The sequence below is a fragment of the Macrobrachium nipponense genome, chromosome 40 (genome assembly GCF_015104395.2).
Source record: "Macrobrachium nipponense isolate FS-2020 chromosome 40, ASM1510439v2, whole genome shotgun sequence".
NCBI lineage: Eukaryota > Metazoa > Arthropoda > Malacostraca > Decapoda > Palaemonidae > Macrobrachium > Macrobrachium nipponense.
In genome coordinates this window covers 19231132-19249657 of record NC_061101.1, presented here as the reverse complement: position 1 = coordinate 19249657, position 18526 = coordinate 19231132, and the positions used below count along the sequence as shown (strand labels likewise).

The 18526-nt window shown below is 38.6% G+C and overlaps 2 protein-coding genes across 2 annotated transcripts in view; one reads left to right on the top strand and one right to left on the bottom strand.

Annotated features, from left to right (window-relative positions):
- LOC135211781 (spidroin-1-like) overlaps positions 1-7576 on the top strand; it is a 51337-nt gene extending 43761 nt beyond the window's left edge. The window contains exons 6-8 of the mRNA XM_064244993.1: positions 2902-4655; positions 7234-7307; positions 7467-7576. Coding sequence (XP_064101063.1) covers positions 2902-4655; positions 7234-7307; positions 7467-7576 — 1938 coding nt within the window. The remainder of the gene's footprint in view (positions 1-2901; positions 4656-7233; positions 7308-7466) is intronic.
- LOC135212188 (uncharacterized) overlaps positions 1-18526 on the bottom strand; it is a 218018-nt gene that overhangs the window by 182985 nt on the left and 16507 nt on the right. The window lies entirely within an intron of this gene.

Here is an 18526-nt window from a genome sequence, read left to right as displayed (position 1 = left end):
TCATTTTGCAACAAATTGGAAGTCTCTAGCACAATATTTTGATTAATGGTGAATTTATGAAAAAATAACATTTTCTTTACGTACGCGCGGTAACTCTTTAGAAAAAATCATACGTGCGATTGTGGCAATGTTTGCACCATTTTAAATTAGCCGTTACATAAAGTTTTATATTTGAAAATGTACACAATTTCATGTAGAATACAACTAAAAATAATTGAAGGTTGTAGCTTTTCTCATTTTTGAAATATTTGCATATAAATCACGATAAATAGAAAAAAAAAACCACGTTCGGTCAACTTTGACTCTACCGAAATGGTTGAAAAACGCAATTGTAAGCTAAAACTCTTACAGTCTAGTAATATTCAGTCATTTATCTTCATCCTGAAACAAATTCGAAGTCTCTAGCAAAATATTTAGATTTATGGTGAATTTAAAACAAATCTTTCCTTCCCTCCACGCGCGGATTCTCCGCCACAAATCTCTGAAATGCGTATGTACCATTCTTGGAATATTTGCTCCGTTTCATATTAGGCATTTCATAGAGTTTTATATATGAAAATGTGCGCAATTTCATTTAAAATAAAATAAAAATATTTGAAGGTTGTAGCTTTTCTTATTTCCGAAATAATTGCATATAAAAAATATATATATACAAAAAAATTCGACATTCGGTCAAGTTTAACTCGTCAGATATGGTCGAAAACTGCAATTGTAAGCTAATACTCTTACAGTATAGTAATAGTCAATCATTTGTCTTAATTTTGAAAGAAATTGGAAGTCTCTAGGACAATATTTAGATTTATGGTGAATTTTTGAAAAAAATATTTGTTTACGTCCGCGCGTCATGAATTCATGCATTATTTTGTGATGATATTTTCTCTGTGTTGCTTTTATCGTTTTACAATGTGTTATATACCAAAATGATCGCAATTTAGTGTACATTACAACGAAAAAAAAGTGACTTGTTACCTTTAACCGTTTTGTTCACAGCGCGATTTGAATACAATTATATATGAAATTTTGTTTTTGCGCTATCATATATTGCATTATTTATATATGATAATGATAATTTTTTTCATTTCTGATGGTTGCATACTAAACTTCAGGCAATGACAAAAAAAGGAGCCAGAAATGAACTCTTAAGGGGACCGTCCGCTATGGCGGATGACATGTCAACTTGAAAAAATAAAAAATAGAGTTATTACTTGTATCTATGCAGAAACATGCCGTGCATGCTTTCCAGAAGTTTCAGCCAATTATTTTTACAAATAATGAAGATATAGAGGTTTTTAAATGATGACGTCATCGTAACTGCGTCGTCTGTATGACTTGAGTTTGACAGAATCGTTTTTGCGTGTTTATTTTTGCAAATATACAGCAATTTTTAAAGATTTTTTCGAAATTCTCATACATCTGGTAGCAATGAAAGGTACTGTGACACTGGGTGAGAAGCGAGCTGCTCAGAGCGGTTATTTATAGGCGAGACTCGGAGAATGACTCAGTTACGCCACAGACGTCAAAGCAGTTACACGCACGTAGGCACTTGCGTTTGGTTACTAGCTATTTACGTTGTTTTTATAACTTCTTAGTGAACTTATAGCAATGCCGAAGTTACCTAAGATCAAAAAGGTTACTCAGCAACTATGGCTAGCAAAATTAGCGAAGGCCAGGAGTGTGCTGAAAGAAAAACACGAAAATTAATTGTTTTCAGCTGCCCTCATTGTCTCATGTCTCGCCGTCAACATCATTATCTGGTGTCACGCTGAGGGTATTAACACCACTTTTAGGGGTAGGACCACGATCCTTGATGTAGAAATTAACAATAAAAGTACAAATAAAGTAATTATAATAATGTTGTTTTGACTTTTATAAGAAAAAAGCGAAAATTTACATAGCAAATCTTTGGGAGCTCATAACTCAAAAACATACTTATGCGCATGTCGGTAACCATTACTCGGTTATTTATTATCCAATTATAGAGAGAAAGATATCATTGGAAAGAGGAATAAAAATCCCATAATTCTGTGTGACAGAATTTTGATATCTTTTTTTCTTTTTCTTTTTTTTAGAATTTTTTGAGTGTCTAGACTAAAAAAAAAAATTAATAAAAAATAAAAAAATTAAAAAATTAAAAATCTGTCACACAGAATGTTCCGTATAAAGAAGTTTTTATGGTATGATTTTCAATACAACTGATGTCATATTAGCGGAGAAAAACTCAACCAATTTTTTTTTTTAAAATCATGATATTTGCTAATAAAACGAAAAGTTTTTGATCAAAAGACTTGAAATTTTTATATGATGAAGGTATTTTATATATCTAAAACATATATGAAAATTATGTATTTTGCGTAATAAATAAAAAAAATAGACATCATAGCGGACGGTCCCCTTAATCTTGAAAAGCGCGCTGTGATTTTTTGAAAAAAAATATTTTTTCCGCTTCCGCGCTCACTCTGAAACACCTCCGGCACACGGGAGACAATTTTTTTTTTTTACCGCTTCGGCGTAAGAGGGGTAAACATGTAATTTATAGTTTTTGAAGGAGAAATATTTACCTTCTTTAGATTATTGTTTTTAGGATATACAGAAACCAGTGAGTCAGATTCAAAATCATATTCATTCCCTTGTCATACTAGCATTTATATTGTCTTTGGTATTTGTGTTTCAGCCTCTCTTTTGAGAGCATCGTTATTATGTGTACTTAAGTTTTAAAGCTTTGTATATTCTCTTGGTAAAATAAAGGTATTTCTTTTTTAGGTAAAGGTATTTCTTTTTGGTATTTCTCTTTTAGGTATGGTCACTACCATGCTTTTTAGCTTTGCATTATTGTTATATAAAGATTAGAATTTTTTATGACTCGTAACTTAAATGTTTAACTTGTTTAACTATTTTTTACAGGGAAATCAAAGTTCTGGTGTGGGAGGTTACAATCAGGGCTTTGGTCCAGGTGGGTATGGTCAGCCACCAGGAGGACCTGCAGGTTATGGCAGTGGTCCCCCTCCAGGCCTAGGACCCTATAACCAGCCTCCAGGTCCAGGGGGTTTTGGTCCACCACAAGGACCTGGTGCATATAATCAAGGACCCGCCAGCTTTAATCAGGGACAAGGTCCTGGTGATTATGGTACTAGTCAAGGCCCTATGGGATATGGCCAGGGCCAAGGGAATTTCAACAGGCCACAAGGGTCGGGTAATCAAGGGAATTATAATCAGGAGACTGAAAGAGGCAACTTTAATCAAGGCCCAGGTCATGGTGGGTTCAGTCAGGGACCCAAGCGAAATGTTTTCAATAGTGGTCCAGGTCAGAGTGATACAGAAGGTCCAGGAAATAGAGGCTTTAACCAGGGTCCAGAGCAAGATAATATTCAAGGACCTGGTAGAGGTGGATTTAACCAAGGTCAAGGAAGAGGCGGTTTTAATCAGAATCGTGTAGAAAAGGATGAACAAGATTCAGAGGGATGTGGTGATGATTATTATAATCAAGGGCCTGAAAGAGGTGGTTTTAAGCAGGGACCTGACCGTGGCGGCTACAGTCAAGGCACAAATCGTGGTGGGATTAATCAAGGGACAGATCAAAGTGATTTTGGGAAAGGGCCAGATAGAGACAGTTTTTGCCCAGGTCCAGATGGTAGTGGATATAACCAAGGATCTAATCGTGGTGGATATGGCATTGGCTCTGATCGAGGTGGTTTTAGTCAAGGTCGTTCTGGTTTTAATCAAGGGCCAGATAGAGGATTTCAACAAGGACCGGGTAGAGGTACATTTAATCAAGGTCCTGGTCGGGGAGGCTTTAATCAGAGATCTGATGGAGGTAATTTCAGTCAGGGCCCAGACTCTGATTCATATAATCAGATGGGATTAGATCAAGGTGGTTTTAACCAGGGACCAAATCGTGGAGGATTTAACCAAGGTCAAAATCGTGGCTTCAATCAAGGTATGGGACGAGGCGGACCAAACCAAGGATTTGGTGGAATGAATCAGGGACCAGAACAGAGAGGCTTTGGCCCTAGCGTGAGGGGTGGAAATGATCGAGGACAGTCGGATAAGCAGGAAAGCAATAATAATGAGTTTGGACCAGGAATGGGCCGAGGTAGTGGAGTGAATAGGGGTGGATTCGATTCTAGTATGGGTAGAGGACGTGGTAATTTTGAAGAGTTCACTAATGACCAGAAAAATTTCAGAGGTCCAAATCAAAGGGGAGGATTTGATGGTCCTCCTCCAGGGATGAATCGAGATGAAAGTGAGGGTTTCGATGATAAAATGAATCAAGGAATGGCTGGAAGAGGTGGTTTCCAGGGGCAGAGGGGAGGATTTGGTCGAGGAGGATTTGATTCGTCTGGGTTTGGTCCAGGTGGAATGGGTGATAGAAGTGACATTGGAAATTATGACCAAAGTGGCAGAGGACGGGGAATTGATAGTAGTGGGCGAGGGCGGGGAGGCTTAGACCAAGGTGGCAGAGGAAGAGGATTTGATCCTAATGGAAGGGGTCAGGGTAATTTTGAACCCGGTGTTGGATTTGGTTCAGGCCTAAGAGGTCGAGGAGGGTTTGACCAAACACGTGGAGGTGGTAGAGGAGGTTTTGATCAAAGAAATTTCCCTGGGGACAACTGGCAACCAGAGGAACAAGAAGGGATGGACTGGAGCAACATAGACAGGTAAATACAACTTAATTGTTAACAGTTCCTCACCATAGTATGTCACTTGTAATCCCATCATCTCTTGGTCTTTTTCCATAACTTCCCATGATCTGCTGTCATACAACTATGATGTAAGTAATTTTCTTCATTAAACATTTCTTTTCGTCATCTCAGTACATGCTATTTTAATTTCGTCTTCCAAGACCCAGTACCAGATCATGGAGTTTTGCAAAATTCCTGGTTATTCTCTCTGCTTCCATTTTTTCATTATACATAATTATGTTCTTCACGTTTCCTTAGTAGTATATTAATCATTGCTCTATATACAGCAATATTATATTATTAAGGAAATTGTTTCAGCCACATAAAGTTATTTATGGACATTTCAAGTAGTTAACTTTACCATCTTTGGATGATAAGTGAAGGACTGAAGTGGATTTTAAGATGTGAATGGGAAAATTGTGGTTATGAAAAGTCAGATAAAAATCTAATCTGGTTTGCCAATATACTCCAGACCTTTGGTGCAACTAGGATGGAATAGGCAGCCATGGGTTCTTGGTATGGTAAGTTCCTTGTCATGTGATGATGGTGGTTGTTTTGAGTAGAGGGGATCAAGATCTATTGTCTTTTGATTTGTGTTTTTGTCTGGTAACCAGGTTAGCATAAAGTTTGTGGAATATGGGCCAACTCCTGTACGATAATATGTGAGGGTAATTCTTCTTCACTATTTATTAGTAAATGGAGGTTTTTAATGTAGACAGTCTCCATCAGATATACTTGGCATCTTTTGGGAGGGGTTGAATCAAGGGTTCTTACCAGCTGTAGACGAGTTGGAATTGGAGGGTTCGTAGGCATACCATTCTGTAATGGGTATAGAGATACTTTGTCATTTTATTATATGGACTTTTAGGTAATTCCTTGTGTTAGTCTAAGTTTTATTTTACTGTTTTAGCAAATTTAAGTACAGTATTGTACTCATAATTCACTGTCATAATTGGAGTTATCCTTTGGAGGCAGAGGTGGAAGGAAGTATAATGATTTCTGCTATACCCAAGCTGCTTTGGTTTTTTGTGAATTACTCCAGAATTATTATTAACAGGATTTTTCATTCTGTCCTAGTTACAAGCTTTGTCCAAGTTTTTTCTCCTATACTGTTGCTGTGTACAGTATTTCAGTAACCGTGAATCATACATGTAAAAGTAAAAAATTTAATTTTTTTATTAATATTCCATTTTGTAATTGTTGAGTGGTCTTATATGCCATCAGTTATTTTTATTATTCAGAACTTGAACCCTATTCACATGGAACAAGCTTCCAATGAATATGGTGTTTAGTGGAAAGATGTGACAGGAGGTAATAGTAAATACAGAAAGAAGAGATCAGTTATTAGCAAAGAAAAAATAAATTATCAAATTAATAGATACATAGCTGGAAATGTAAGTAAATTACTAAAATACAAGGAGAATTATTGTAGGATAATACATCGTATCTTCGCTTGAACTTTTGAAGTTCCAATTGCACAGTGTCTTCAGCGAGACTTCCACAGTCCAGCAGTGTGAAGATTAAAGGACCTCTGAAACTGGGAAATTCAGTAGTGAGGCACATTTGCTGGATATTGTTGCTGCTTTCCAGCATATCTGGTTGCTCTCGGAAGGAAAAGAGGATCAGGGATCAATTTTGAATGTGAAAGATCTCTGTTAAAATACACCTTATGAAAATATGGTAATTGATATAATTTTATTACTTATGATTTTTCCACTCACATCTTAACAAAATCCATATACCTTTATAATTTGTATGCTAAAGATGGGTAGAGGTAACACTTATTCAAAATGTCCAAATTAAATGAAAAGTTAGCTGAGTCTGGAAAAAAAATTTTCCTGTGAAATTTTGGAATAAACTACTATATGGTCTACCAATAGAGATGAAATCAAAAGATAGGAAACAAAAAAGTAAATTTCATATTTATGAAAAGGAAATCTATCAGTGGTATAGTATACTAAAAGTGGATCTCCTTCCTGATGCCTTACTTTACAATCTTTGATTGTTATTTAAACAGTTTCCAGTTGACGCTAGAAGATCATCCTATTCTTAAGACCAAAGGTTTATTAGCTGTGAAAAATGCAAATTGATTAAAATTCATCGTTTATCTTCCAGACAAAACTAAATAGTGGTGCCTTTTACTCCTTAATTGGTAATTTTGTTTATATCATTTAAAGGTTACTTAACCATATTTTGCCCCCTGGTGAGTTGCCTTCAATAATGGGTCATACAGCACACCTGGAAGCACTAAAATATTTTGGAAAATTCCATTAGGCACCCCTTCAAGCGCCATTTTTTTTCTTCCGAATTTGTATCCTTTTAGGGATTGTGTGTTTGGGTATAGAGTCAATAAGAAAATGCTTAAGCCATTATAATTACTGTTATTTTCTGTCAATTTTTTATTGAACATCCACCTTCCATCATAATCCCAAATAATTCAAACAGTTGTACTTTTATTTTTATTCCTTTTAGATTTGTCTATTTTTATTTATGAAATTAGAATAATTGAACTGATCATTGTTTAATATTTTAATTTAATATCCAACTTTGGTAGATGGCAGAACCAGGACCAGTTTAGTGAAGGAAGTCGAGGTCGTGGTAACATGCGTGGCAGAGGATTTGGGCCAGGTAAGAGGAAATTCTGAAAAGAACTTAACCATTAAGCCATAAGTAATGTTGTCATGGCAACTCATATTAATTCTAAGTTGAGAGAAATATTTGAAGATATTTTAGCAATAGAATATATTAGGTTATATGTCTATAGTATGAAGAGTATCCCCTTAACAGATCGTGGCAGAGGTCGTGGTCGAGGTGGTGGCCCTGGAGGGTGGTGGAATAATGAAAATGTGCCAGATGATAGAAATCCCCCTGACTGGACTAAAGGTAGGTTGTCTTAGCTTGTTTTACTTTTAGATATGAAAGTATTACTTGTTCTCAATTTAGTGGCCATTGTATTTTTGGCATGTTACTGTAGGTTGTAATGCATTGTATTGCATATTAACAAGAAATCTTCATTAGGAAGTATATGGACTTGTCAGCATACAGTAATACCTACCTCAGTCTTACACGATTCAAGTTGCGCGAATTCACAATAGCGCAAACTTTTCATTGGAACCTAACTAAGTATCATATACAAGTATTTCACAGACACATGAATGCGAACGCAACATTTTCGAATCCTGGAGAAACCCTGCAAAGGTTTTTGTTCAGTTTTTTTATGTAATTTATAAGTTTTCAAGCTTTTAAATACTAAAAATGATAACACATTCTCTCTATATATATGCTTATTAACAACAATAATATAATAATAATAATAATAATAATATAATTGTAATAACAAAATGATACGTATTAAGAATTCTTTCCCTCATCTTTCGTTTTAACTACACAGAAGCTTGAAGTCCAGAGTTGTCAAATATGTCAGGTAATGTGAGTGACAGGAAGGAGTGTTGCCAGATTAGCGATCAATGATTCTCTCTTCTCTCTCTTCTCTCTCTCCTTCCCCCCCCCTCTCTCTCTCTCGTCTCTCTCTTCCTCTCTCTCTCTTTCTTCATATCGTCACGATATAGTAATGACAAGGTAGTCCAGCTCCAGCGACAAAGTTGGGACTCATTTGTGCATGGGATTTTGTAACATCACGCAAACTGGTCGAAGCGACAATTTACCGATGCCTAGTTTCTCGGCAGTTACATGTGATGACAGTTCAACTTCATCAGTGGGCTGTAGAGAACCTGGTAGACATCAGGGCCAGGTATATTCCGGGAAAAAGAAACATAGTGGCCGACAAGTTGAGCCGCAGGGATCAGATTCTGGGAATGGAGTGGTCCTTGCACCAACAGGTAGTGGACAGGATGCTCATTGTGGAAAGATCGATCATAAACCTATTCGCAACCAGGTACAACAAAAAGTTGGAAGTGTATTGTTCGGTAGTCCCAGACGCAGAGGCAGTAGCAGAAGATGCGCTACAACACCCTTGGGACAATCTGGACATGTACGCATTTCCTCCATTTTGTCTAATCCGTCAGGTTCTGAACAGGGTAATGCGGTCTCAGAACCTCAAGATGACCCTAGTAGCTCCGTTATGGCCGAAGGCAGAGTGGTTTCCAGACCTACTGGAACTCCTAATAGATGTGCCGAGAGAGTTACCCCATGGAGCAACCTACTGTGTCAGCCGCACATGGAGAGGTACCACCAGTCGGTGAAGTCCCTATCGCTTCACGGGGGGAGACTGTCAAGTATCTCCTCCGAGCGAGAGGGTTTTCGCAGAAAGCAGCAACTCAGATGGCAGGAAATATCAGAAAATCATCTGCGACAGTATACCAAGGAAAGTGGTCAGCATACTGTGATTGGTGTCATAGAGGGAACTTGTCTCCACTCGGTACCACTATTCAGCAGTTAGCAGACTTTCTGATATATCTCAGAACAGAAAAGCATATGTCTGTATCTGCAGTGAAGGGGTACAGGGCGGCTCTAGCCTCAGTCTTACGAATGAAAGGAGTGGACATTTTGTCTTCATGGGAGTTGGCCATGCTGATGAGGAGCTTTGAACAGTCATGTCCACCAAAGGAACTAAAAGCCCCAGATTGGGATCTGACCATGGTACTGAGTAGTCTGACAAAACCCCCCTACGAACCACTAAGGCAGTCCACGGATAGGAGCCTGACCCTGAAGACAGTCTTCTTATTGGCCCTGGCTTCAACCAAAAGGGTGGGGGAGCTACATGGCCTGTCATATCTCATAAAGCACTCAAGAGGTTGGAGGTCAATGGTATTTGAGTTTGTTCTAGAATTCGTGGCCAAGACCCAAAACCCAACAATAGTAGACGGCAGATTCGACTCCTTTACCATACCTTCCTTGGCAGACTTTGTAGACAATGACACAGATGAGATGCTTCTGTGCCCCGTCAGGGCACTAAGGGAGTACTTAAGAAGAACAACGCACCTCAGGCCAGGGTGCCGGAGGTTGTTCGTAAGTACAGGACGGAACAAGAAGGAAGTGTCCAGGAATACAATATCGTTTTGGCTAAGGGAGACGATCAGAAATGCTTATATGACAGAAGACAGAGGGTCAGATAGCCAGGTGGGAGCTAGAGCTCATGACATCATGGGCTTGAGTGCTTCTCTGGCATTTAAGAAGAACATGTCTGTGGATAGAATTCTGAAAGCTGGTGTGTGGAAACGCCAAACAACTTTCACCTCATTTTATTTGAAAGACGTTGCCCATAGATCCTTGGACACTTTTTCCTTGGGTCCAGTGGTGGCGGCCCAACAAGTGATATAGCTCATCCAGTACCCCTGGCGGGTCAGTTTGCGTCTAAGATGAAGGTATGAAAGTAGAATGAATGGAATGACTGGTCTTTTTTCTTTACTACTTTCTTCTTACTCCTTTAACTACGGGCAATATGAAGGAGAGTACCGTCATGTGCTGGAACGGACTAGATGCAGGTGAGGTGGTCAGCCATACTGTGAAGCTATATTAGGTTATGATATACTTTTCAGTAGCAACACACCCCTCTAGATAATAGGGAAGAGAGGGGTGAGGGTGGATCCAGTTGCAAGGGACAAGAGTAAACCATAGAATGGTATCAGCACCCAGTGAGGGAAACCAATAGATTCGCTTATATCTTTGGTTCTAGGTTCATTGTCCATTCTCTTAGAATTTCCCTATATATTCGGAAATGGATAAGGTGGCAAACTTCCAGTCAGTTGTAGAGACTTACCTCCCTCCAATAAGTAAGTCTATCCTAATGTTAAGACCGAAGGTTTGTTCCGTATATGAACAAATACCTAATTTGTATTTTTCATAACTAACAAACCTGAGGTCTTAACAGGTAAAGGCCCACCTCGAACCACCTCTCTAGCAGTCTAAACTGGGTTAGAAATATAACTGGTGGGTCACCGGTAGCCGTGGGCATTCTGTGACTTGGTATAGATGCCAATAGTCCCTGGATCTCACAAGTTTAATTTTAATTCTACTGGTTCCAGCTTGGCGCTAGTAAATCCTAATGTTAAGACCTCAGGTTTGTTAGTTATGAAAAATACAAATTAGTTACAAATTTGGTATTTTTTGTGTGAAACTTTTAGATACTGGCGGGATCCTGGAGACGAGGTCACCGGATTTTTTCCATGGTTTTTAAAACCCTGTCATGGCCTTGTTGCATTTGGAACCTCATTATCAATTGTTTTAAAGTTGATTTCCTTTTGTGAGTTGTCCTTTGGTGCGAGTCCGCCTTTCAGTACAGTAATACCTTAACATATGAGTGCTCCAACACGTGAGCATTCGAGATACGAGTCAGCCTCCGAGCAAAATTTTTCATTGAGGTACGAGCCCAATATTGAGATGCAAGCATGCTTACAGATGCTAACGCTAGATGGATGAGTCTGCTTCACTCGTTCAGTTCACGTGGTCGTTGACTTCCATACACATATCCCGAGCATCTCCTGTGTTGTGTTTGCATTATTTACGTGATTTTCACTGTATTTATGAACAATCCTTTTGATAAGTGATGAGTCCTAAGAAAGCAAGTGGTAAGGTTGGCAGTGAGAAGAAAGAGGCATGATGACGATGGAGATTAAGCATGAAATTATCGAGAAACATGAGCTGTTAGCCGCTATTGTCTGTCTCGAAGGTAAGAACTCATAATAAAACCACTTTTTATTTCATATCACAGTAATCATTTATTATATCATTTTGTGTGTGTACAGTAGGGCTATACAGTATAGCAATTAAAAACATGTTTTTTCCATTGTTATTGTCATTGATTTGGGTGTTTTTAAAGGGCTGGAACCGATTAAATTTTTGTCAGTTATTTAATGGGGGAAAAATTGAATTGAGTTACGAGCAAATTGACTTACGAGCTCAGTCCAGGGACAAATTATACTCGTATTTCAAGGTATTACTGTATGGATTTTGTTAAATTTACATAGCTTAATTTTGTGATAAAATTGTGAACCCAGAGCAGATGACATCAGAGGAATGAGTTCCTCTCTGGCATTCAAGAACTTTGTCTGTTCATAGGATTTTGAATGCTGGTTTCTGGCTTCGGTAGACCACATTCACTTCCTTTTCCTGAAGGACATTGCCCACATGTCCTTGGACACTTTTTCCTTGGGTCCGATGGTTTGCTGCCCAACAAGTGCCCCTAGCATGACAGTTTGTATCTTACCTAAGATGATTGTGTGGAAGAGAGAATGAGTGAGATGGCTGGTCTCTCTTTTTTTTTTACGGGTAGGTTGAAGAATAAGACATCATAAGCTGGAACTGGTCTGATACAGGTGAGTGTGGCAGCCATACTGGTTGGACCTATTTGGTTTGTTCCTATACAGTAAACAAATCTGCTTCTCATTAGCACTTACTTCTCTCTCTTAACAAGGGGAGGGGGGAGTGGTAACATACCCTGTGGCCTACATGGTTTGTTGCTAGAACAGACAGAGTTCACTTTACCTTCCACAAATGCAATGAATCTGGACATTTCTCATTGTGTTTAATCCCAGCAGGCTGAGTTTTTAGATACTTGATTATAATTATCTATTCTCTCATGGGCTCAGACGCCCTTCTTTAGAACTTGATCGTCTAGGAAGGGTGGTCAGGTGGGCTGAACCCCCAACTGCTGGTTCAGGGTACTTGTACCGCCTTCCAAATATAAGTCTATCCTATTGTTAAGACTGAATGTTTGTTTTGCCCATGAACAAAGCAAATTTTTAATCAATTTGTATTTTTGATAGCTAACAAACCTGAGGTCTTGACATTAACCCTTTAACGCCAGCTGGACGTATTTTTTGTCTCTCGAGTGCCGACTGGATGTATTTTACGTCTACATACAAAAGTTTTTTTTAAAATTCGCGGAAAAATACTTATAGGCCTACCAGCCGAAAACTTTTGAATCACGCGCCTTGGGGGATGCTGGGAGTTCACGGATCAAGGTGTTGTTTTGTTTACAATCGTTACACAGGCTCACAAGTGCGAATTTCTTTCTTGCCGCACTAAAAACTTTTTCCTTTCGTCCGCGCGGTAACTCTTCCGAAAAAAATCATACGTGCGATTGTGGTAATGTTTGCACCATTTTAAATTAGCCGTTACATAAAGTTTTATATATGGAAATGTGTGCAATTTCATGCACAATACAACTAAAAACAACCCATGGTTGTAGCTTTTATCAGTTTTTAAATATTTTCATATAAAAAATGATAAGTGACACATTTTCAACCTTCGGTCAACTTTGACTCTACCGAAATGGTCAAAAAACGCAATTTTAAGCTAAAACACTTATATTCTAGTAATATTCAATCATTTACCTTAATTTTCCAACGAAGTTGAAGTCTCTAGCACAATATTACGATTTATGGTGAATTTATGAAAAAAAAAATTTTTTCCTTATGTCCGCGCGGTAACTCTTCCGAAAAAATGATACGTACGATTGTGGTAATGTTTGCACCATTTTAGATTAGCCGTTACATAAAGTTTTATGTACGAAAATGTGCGCAATTTCATGTAGAATACAACAGAACCTAATTGAAGGTTGTAGCTTTTCTCATTTTCGAAATATTTGCATATAAATCACGATAAATAGAAAAAAAACCACGTTCGGTCAAATTTGACTGCCGAAATGGTAAAAGAACGCAATTGTAAGCTAAAACTCTTACAGTCTAGTAATATTCAGTCATTTATCTTCATCTTGAAACAAATTCGAAGTCTCTAGCACAATATTTAGAATTATGGTGAATTTAAAAAAAAAACTTTCCTTCCCTCCGTGCGTACGTCTCATTCTCGGAATATTTGCTCCATTTCATATTAGGCATTTCATAGAGTTTTATATATGAAAATGTGCGCAATTTCATGTAGAATAAAACGAAAAATATTTGAATGTTGTAGCTTTTCTAATTTCCGAAATAATTGCATATAAAACAAATATATAAAAAAATTCGACATTCGGTCAACTTTAACTCATCAGATATGGTAGAAAACTGCAATTGTAAGCTAATACTCTTACAGTATAGTAATATTCAGTCATTTGTCTTCATTTTGAAACAAATTGAAAGTCTCTAGAACAATATTTAGATTTATGGTGAATTTTTGAAAAAAATATTTGTTTACGTCAGCGCGTTACGAATTCATGCATCATTTTGTGATAATATTTTCTCTGTGTTGCTTTTATCGTTTTACAATGTGTTATATACCAAAATGATTGCAATTTAGTGTACATTACAACAGCAACAAAATTAACTTTTTACCTTTAACCGTTTTGCTCATAGTGCGATTTGAATACAATTATATATGAAATTTTGTTTTCACACTATCATATATCGCATTATTTATATATGATAATGATAATTTTTTTCATTTCTGATGATTGCATACTAAACTTCAGGCAATGACAAAAAAAAGGAGCTAAAAATGAACTCTTAATCTTGAAAACTAAGCTAGCTGTGATTTTTTGAAAAAAATATTTCTTCTGCTTCCGCGCTCACTCCGAGACCCCCTCGGCACACGGAAGACGATTTTTAATATACCCCTTCGGCGTTTAAGGGTTAACTGCCTACCTCTAGCTGCCCCTCTCATATCCTGGGTTGGAAGAAAGACTTGCATGTCACAAGGTTCCAAGCCTGGTTGGTGACCAGTTTCCACCTCGTATAAGCATGAGTTGCCAGATGCCACAGATTCCTTGCTTTACAGTCTGATTATTGTTGAACTGGTTTCCAGCTGGTGCTAGATTATATTGATAAGCCCTCAGGTTTGTTAGCAATGAAAAATACAAATTGATTAAAAAATTTGTCATTTTTCATCATCATGCTGCTGGTCTGCCCCCATGGGTAGAGGGGGCAAGGTTTCTTATTACCATCTGTTGTTACTTTCAAATGAACACCATATTTTTTGGAAGCATGAGTTTCAAGTTAATGTACCCTGTGGACTTGTTCCATATGAATAGGGTTCTTATTAACAATTATAACAATAATTACTCAACGTAATGTTCTTAAAATTAGTTATCATAGCTCTCGAATTCTTCTCTGATCTTTTCCTCTCTTATGTGACTGTATATGCATGTGCATAAGCAGACCAACCAGGATATATAGGACTAGGTTGTGGGTTAAGATCTTAACTGATTCTGCTATACAGTACACTTGTATGATTGTAATAGAATTAGTGTCTAATGCTAACTTATCTGTGAATGTTGGATTTTACCAGTAAACGTCTTTGAGACCTTGCCTCTTTAACTTTTCTTTCTTTCAAGAAATCAGATTATGAATTACATTTCAGACAGTGTAATGATTAAGTCAAAATAAGGTACTGGGTGTTAAGTAAATGCTGGATATCATTCATTGCATAATTGTGCAAGACAAACCAGAATATTGAAGTGACTTGAATGTAATGATGAGTTTGAAAGTGCATGCCTTGTTTGTTATTAGTATGTAAAAGGTCATACATAACTATTGATGCTGACCTAAAATCATTTTAAATTTTTATATCCATCTTTGAAGTTTTTATTTTTTGTTTGCTAACTTTGATTATACTAATTATCAGGTAGTTTCGGTAAAGGCTTTTTATTATTTTTTAAGAGTAACATACATTTTGTTTTGTTCAGACTTCCTGGACAATTGCAGGTTTTGGTTCTACTGCTTTGTTTATGATATGCATGTGTAGAATTACGGTTATGGGAACAAATTTTATTGGTATGTGTAAAGTCAGGTGCTTGCAAATAATTATTTATATGTATCTTTTATTTTATAGCACAGCTGCTATTCATCCTCCAAGGAGTTACATTCTAATGGTCCCCCTATGGCTCCTTAAGAAAGACAACTATTTATTTACAAAGAATTCTCTTATATAGTTGGTCTTAGCCAGAATAGTGCTTGTTGGCACAATGACAGAATATAAAGGACTCGGGACAGGAGGGTTAACTACCTTGGCTCTCTACGTCTCTTGCACAGATGTGACAGCAACAGTAGTTGGCCATTTTCATTACACTGTTCTGTCCAAGTGTTCACTAGTCCCCAGGGTGTGCTCTGTAGATCGTTCAACTATGCATCTTTCACTTATGTTTTCCTTCGTAACACTAATCAAGCTAAGTACTTTAAGACCCATTGAAAAGTTTTGCAGCCTATAGTACAGTGATATATAGTTAGCTAACACTAGGTAGTTTTTATCACTAATGGGCTACTTTTATGCAGGACCTACACATTATATGTGCCACTGTGAATTGCTCAGTCTGGTTTTCATCTGTGGAAATGGCTGATAACTACCGTATATACTCGCATATCATGCGACCCCCAAATTTTCACCCTCAAAGAATTATTTTATTGCGTATCTCACGTATCATACGAGTTAAATTTACGAGACCAAAATTTATCAATAGGCTCACCTCTTTTCCTCCTCTTCATCTATTCCATTTTTTAGTTAGGCTAACAACTTTTCCTCCATCTCTTAATCTATCCCATCTTCTAGTTAAGTTTAAAAAAGTAAAAGTATCGGTAGTAATGATATACTTGTTTGGAAAATGCACACAGCCAGAAAAAGCTGATTTGCAGTGAACAACCAATCTGATACAAACAGCCTTTTTTCTTGCATTTCAACCATTGTACGATAATAAAAAAAATTGCCATAGTTACGTTACAAATGACGTTAATGAGAATAGGACAGATATATATTTACATTACAGGTAGTAGTCGACTTACTACCGTGATATAGGGTAGCCTAGCTTACACTACACTGCATACTTTATACATATATGGCATACTAATTATTAATTGTTCATACACGAAACAAACCTTCGGTCTTAACATTAGGATTTACTAGCGCCAAGCTGGAAACCGGTAGAATTAAAATTACACTTGTGAGATCCAGGGACTAATGGCATCTATACCAGGTCACGGGGCATGTATACCCAGAATGCCCACGGCTACCTGTGACCCATCAGTTATTTTCCTACCGCCTTTAAGATAAGACGTGTTACTGTCTATCTCATTTAAAGCCGGTTTTTCAGTTTGCCCGTTCTTTATCCATTTCATTTTTTATTTTTCATTCCTTTTCTTTCTCCAAGTGTGATCAGTGTGTGGTAAGAGTGTATACGTGGTATGATGGAGAATTTTGCCTCAACATCGGGATCGTCTACCGTTTCGGTGTCGACGGATCCTCATCCAACGTGTAGTAGGTGCAGGGAAAACGTATGTACGGTTACTAATCCGTGTTCTGTTTGTCGCGGTTGGTCGGTGGAACAGTGGAAGAAGTTTCTATGGGAAAAGCCAATACAAAAGGAAGGGGGGTGACGCCATCTTTGGATGACCAAAACCTTACCGGCTTCTTTTGTATCGGTAATAAACCAGGCTGCTCCATATGTTTCTCCACCTGCTTTTGAATTGTCTCATACCCCTTCGGTTTCTCCTAGCGGTTCTGTATCGGAAACGTCAGGAGGGGCCTTGGGTAATTTTATGAATAATTTGCACTCTCCTTTGTTCCCAGCAAGTAGAGGGGGAGATCCGCCATCTTTGTTCCAGGCTCCTGCTACTCAAGCGCATAGGTTAGATGGTACGTGGTCAGCGCTAGGCCTACCAGGCGTACCAACCTTGGATGGTCTGCTTGCGCATTATATGACGCCACGGTTCCAGCAGGGTCCGGCAGCGCTGAATGTTCCTCATCCCCCGGGCTTGCAATTTATGGGAATTAATGCCGCGGCTTCACCATCCCACTCAGTATTTACAGCGATGCAGAACGTGGGAGGTAGTTTGGCAGCAAACGTGCGGTTGCCAGCAGAAACCTCTCAGTCTCTCCCTACGAGAGGGATGATGTCACAACATACGTCACACTCTGATATGGCAGGCGTGATGACGTCACAGACCGATTCTCGGCCTTTTTCGCTGCAACCAGACGCTAATACGCCTTCTGACCCGTCAATGCAAACTGTAATGCAGAAATTACAGGATATAGAGAAGAGAATGAATAAGAGAGACAAAAGGAAAAAGTTTGATTCGCCTTCTTCATCTTCTTCCTCTAGTTCGGCGTCATCGCTAAGTCCAATAACGTCACGGCGAGCGCCAGTCAAGCGTTGGAGGAGGATTCGGGAGTTCCTGGCGGATCCTCGGGCTAAGAGGAGAAGAATCAATTCTTCCTCTTCTTCGGACCAAGACTGTCATTTCCAAGTCAGCAAGAAGGTCGGAAAATCAGTGGCTATTAAGCACAAGGTTGGCAGACGAAGCCGTTCGCAAGAATCCGAACAAGCGAGAGAGGTGACGGCCGGCGAGCTAGCGGCCGAGGCGGAGTTGCCAGTTCGGATCGCAAAAACTGCGATACCAATGGTAAAATCGACGTTGGCGGCGAAAGGTGCAGCAGAGGATGGAATGCAGGTCCCAGTTTCGCCCGTAAGGCCGTTCAAAATATGTACGAAGGACGATAAGGCGCCTATTAAAAGTACGGAAAATAGAGAGTTGGCAACCTCGGCGGATACGTTCGTGGAAGGCAGTGTCCGTCTGGATAGAAGGTCGAGGCCGGGCTCGCCGACGCTCGAAAACGTTGCCAATGCTAATAGAGACGAACTTATCTCTGTCTTAAGTGAGCCTTCATCTTGGAGATCTAGACAAGATTCTCGCTCTAGATCCGTGAGCAGCGAAAGAGTGAGACGTTCTCGTTCCCCTGCTGACTATCCGGGATCGAGCCAACAGCGGCCAGCAAAGATCAAAGAGACCGCGGCCGTAGGGGCAGGCGGCCGTGGAATTCCGGGCCGTCTGTCAGAAGATAGAGGATATCGTGGTACATATATTGTATATATATATATACGAATACAGTAGCCTAGCCTTCAGTATACTGTATACTACATATACGATATAATTTAGTAATTTATTAATAAAAGCCAATTTTGG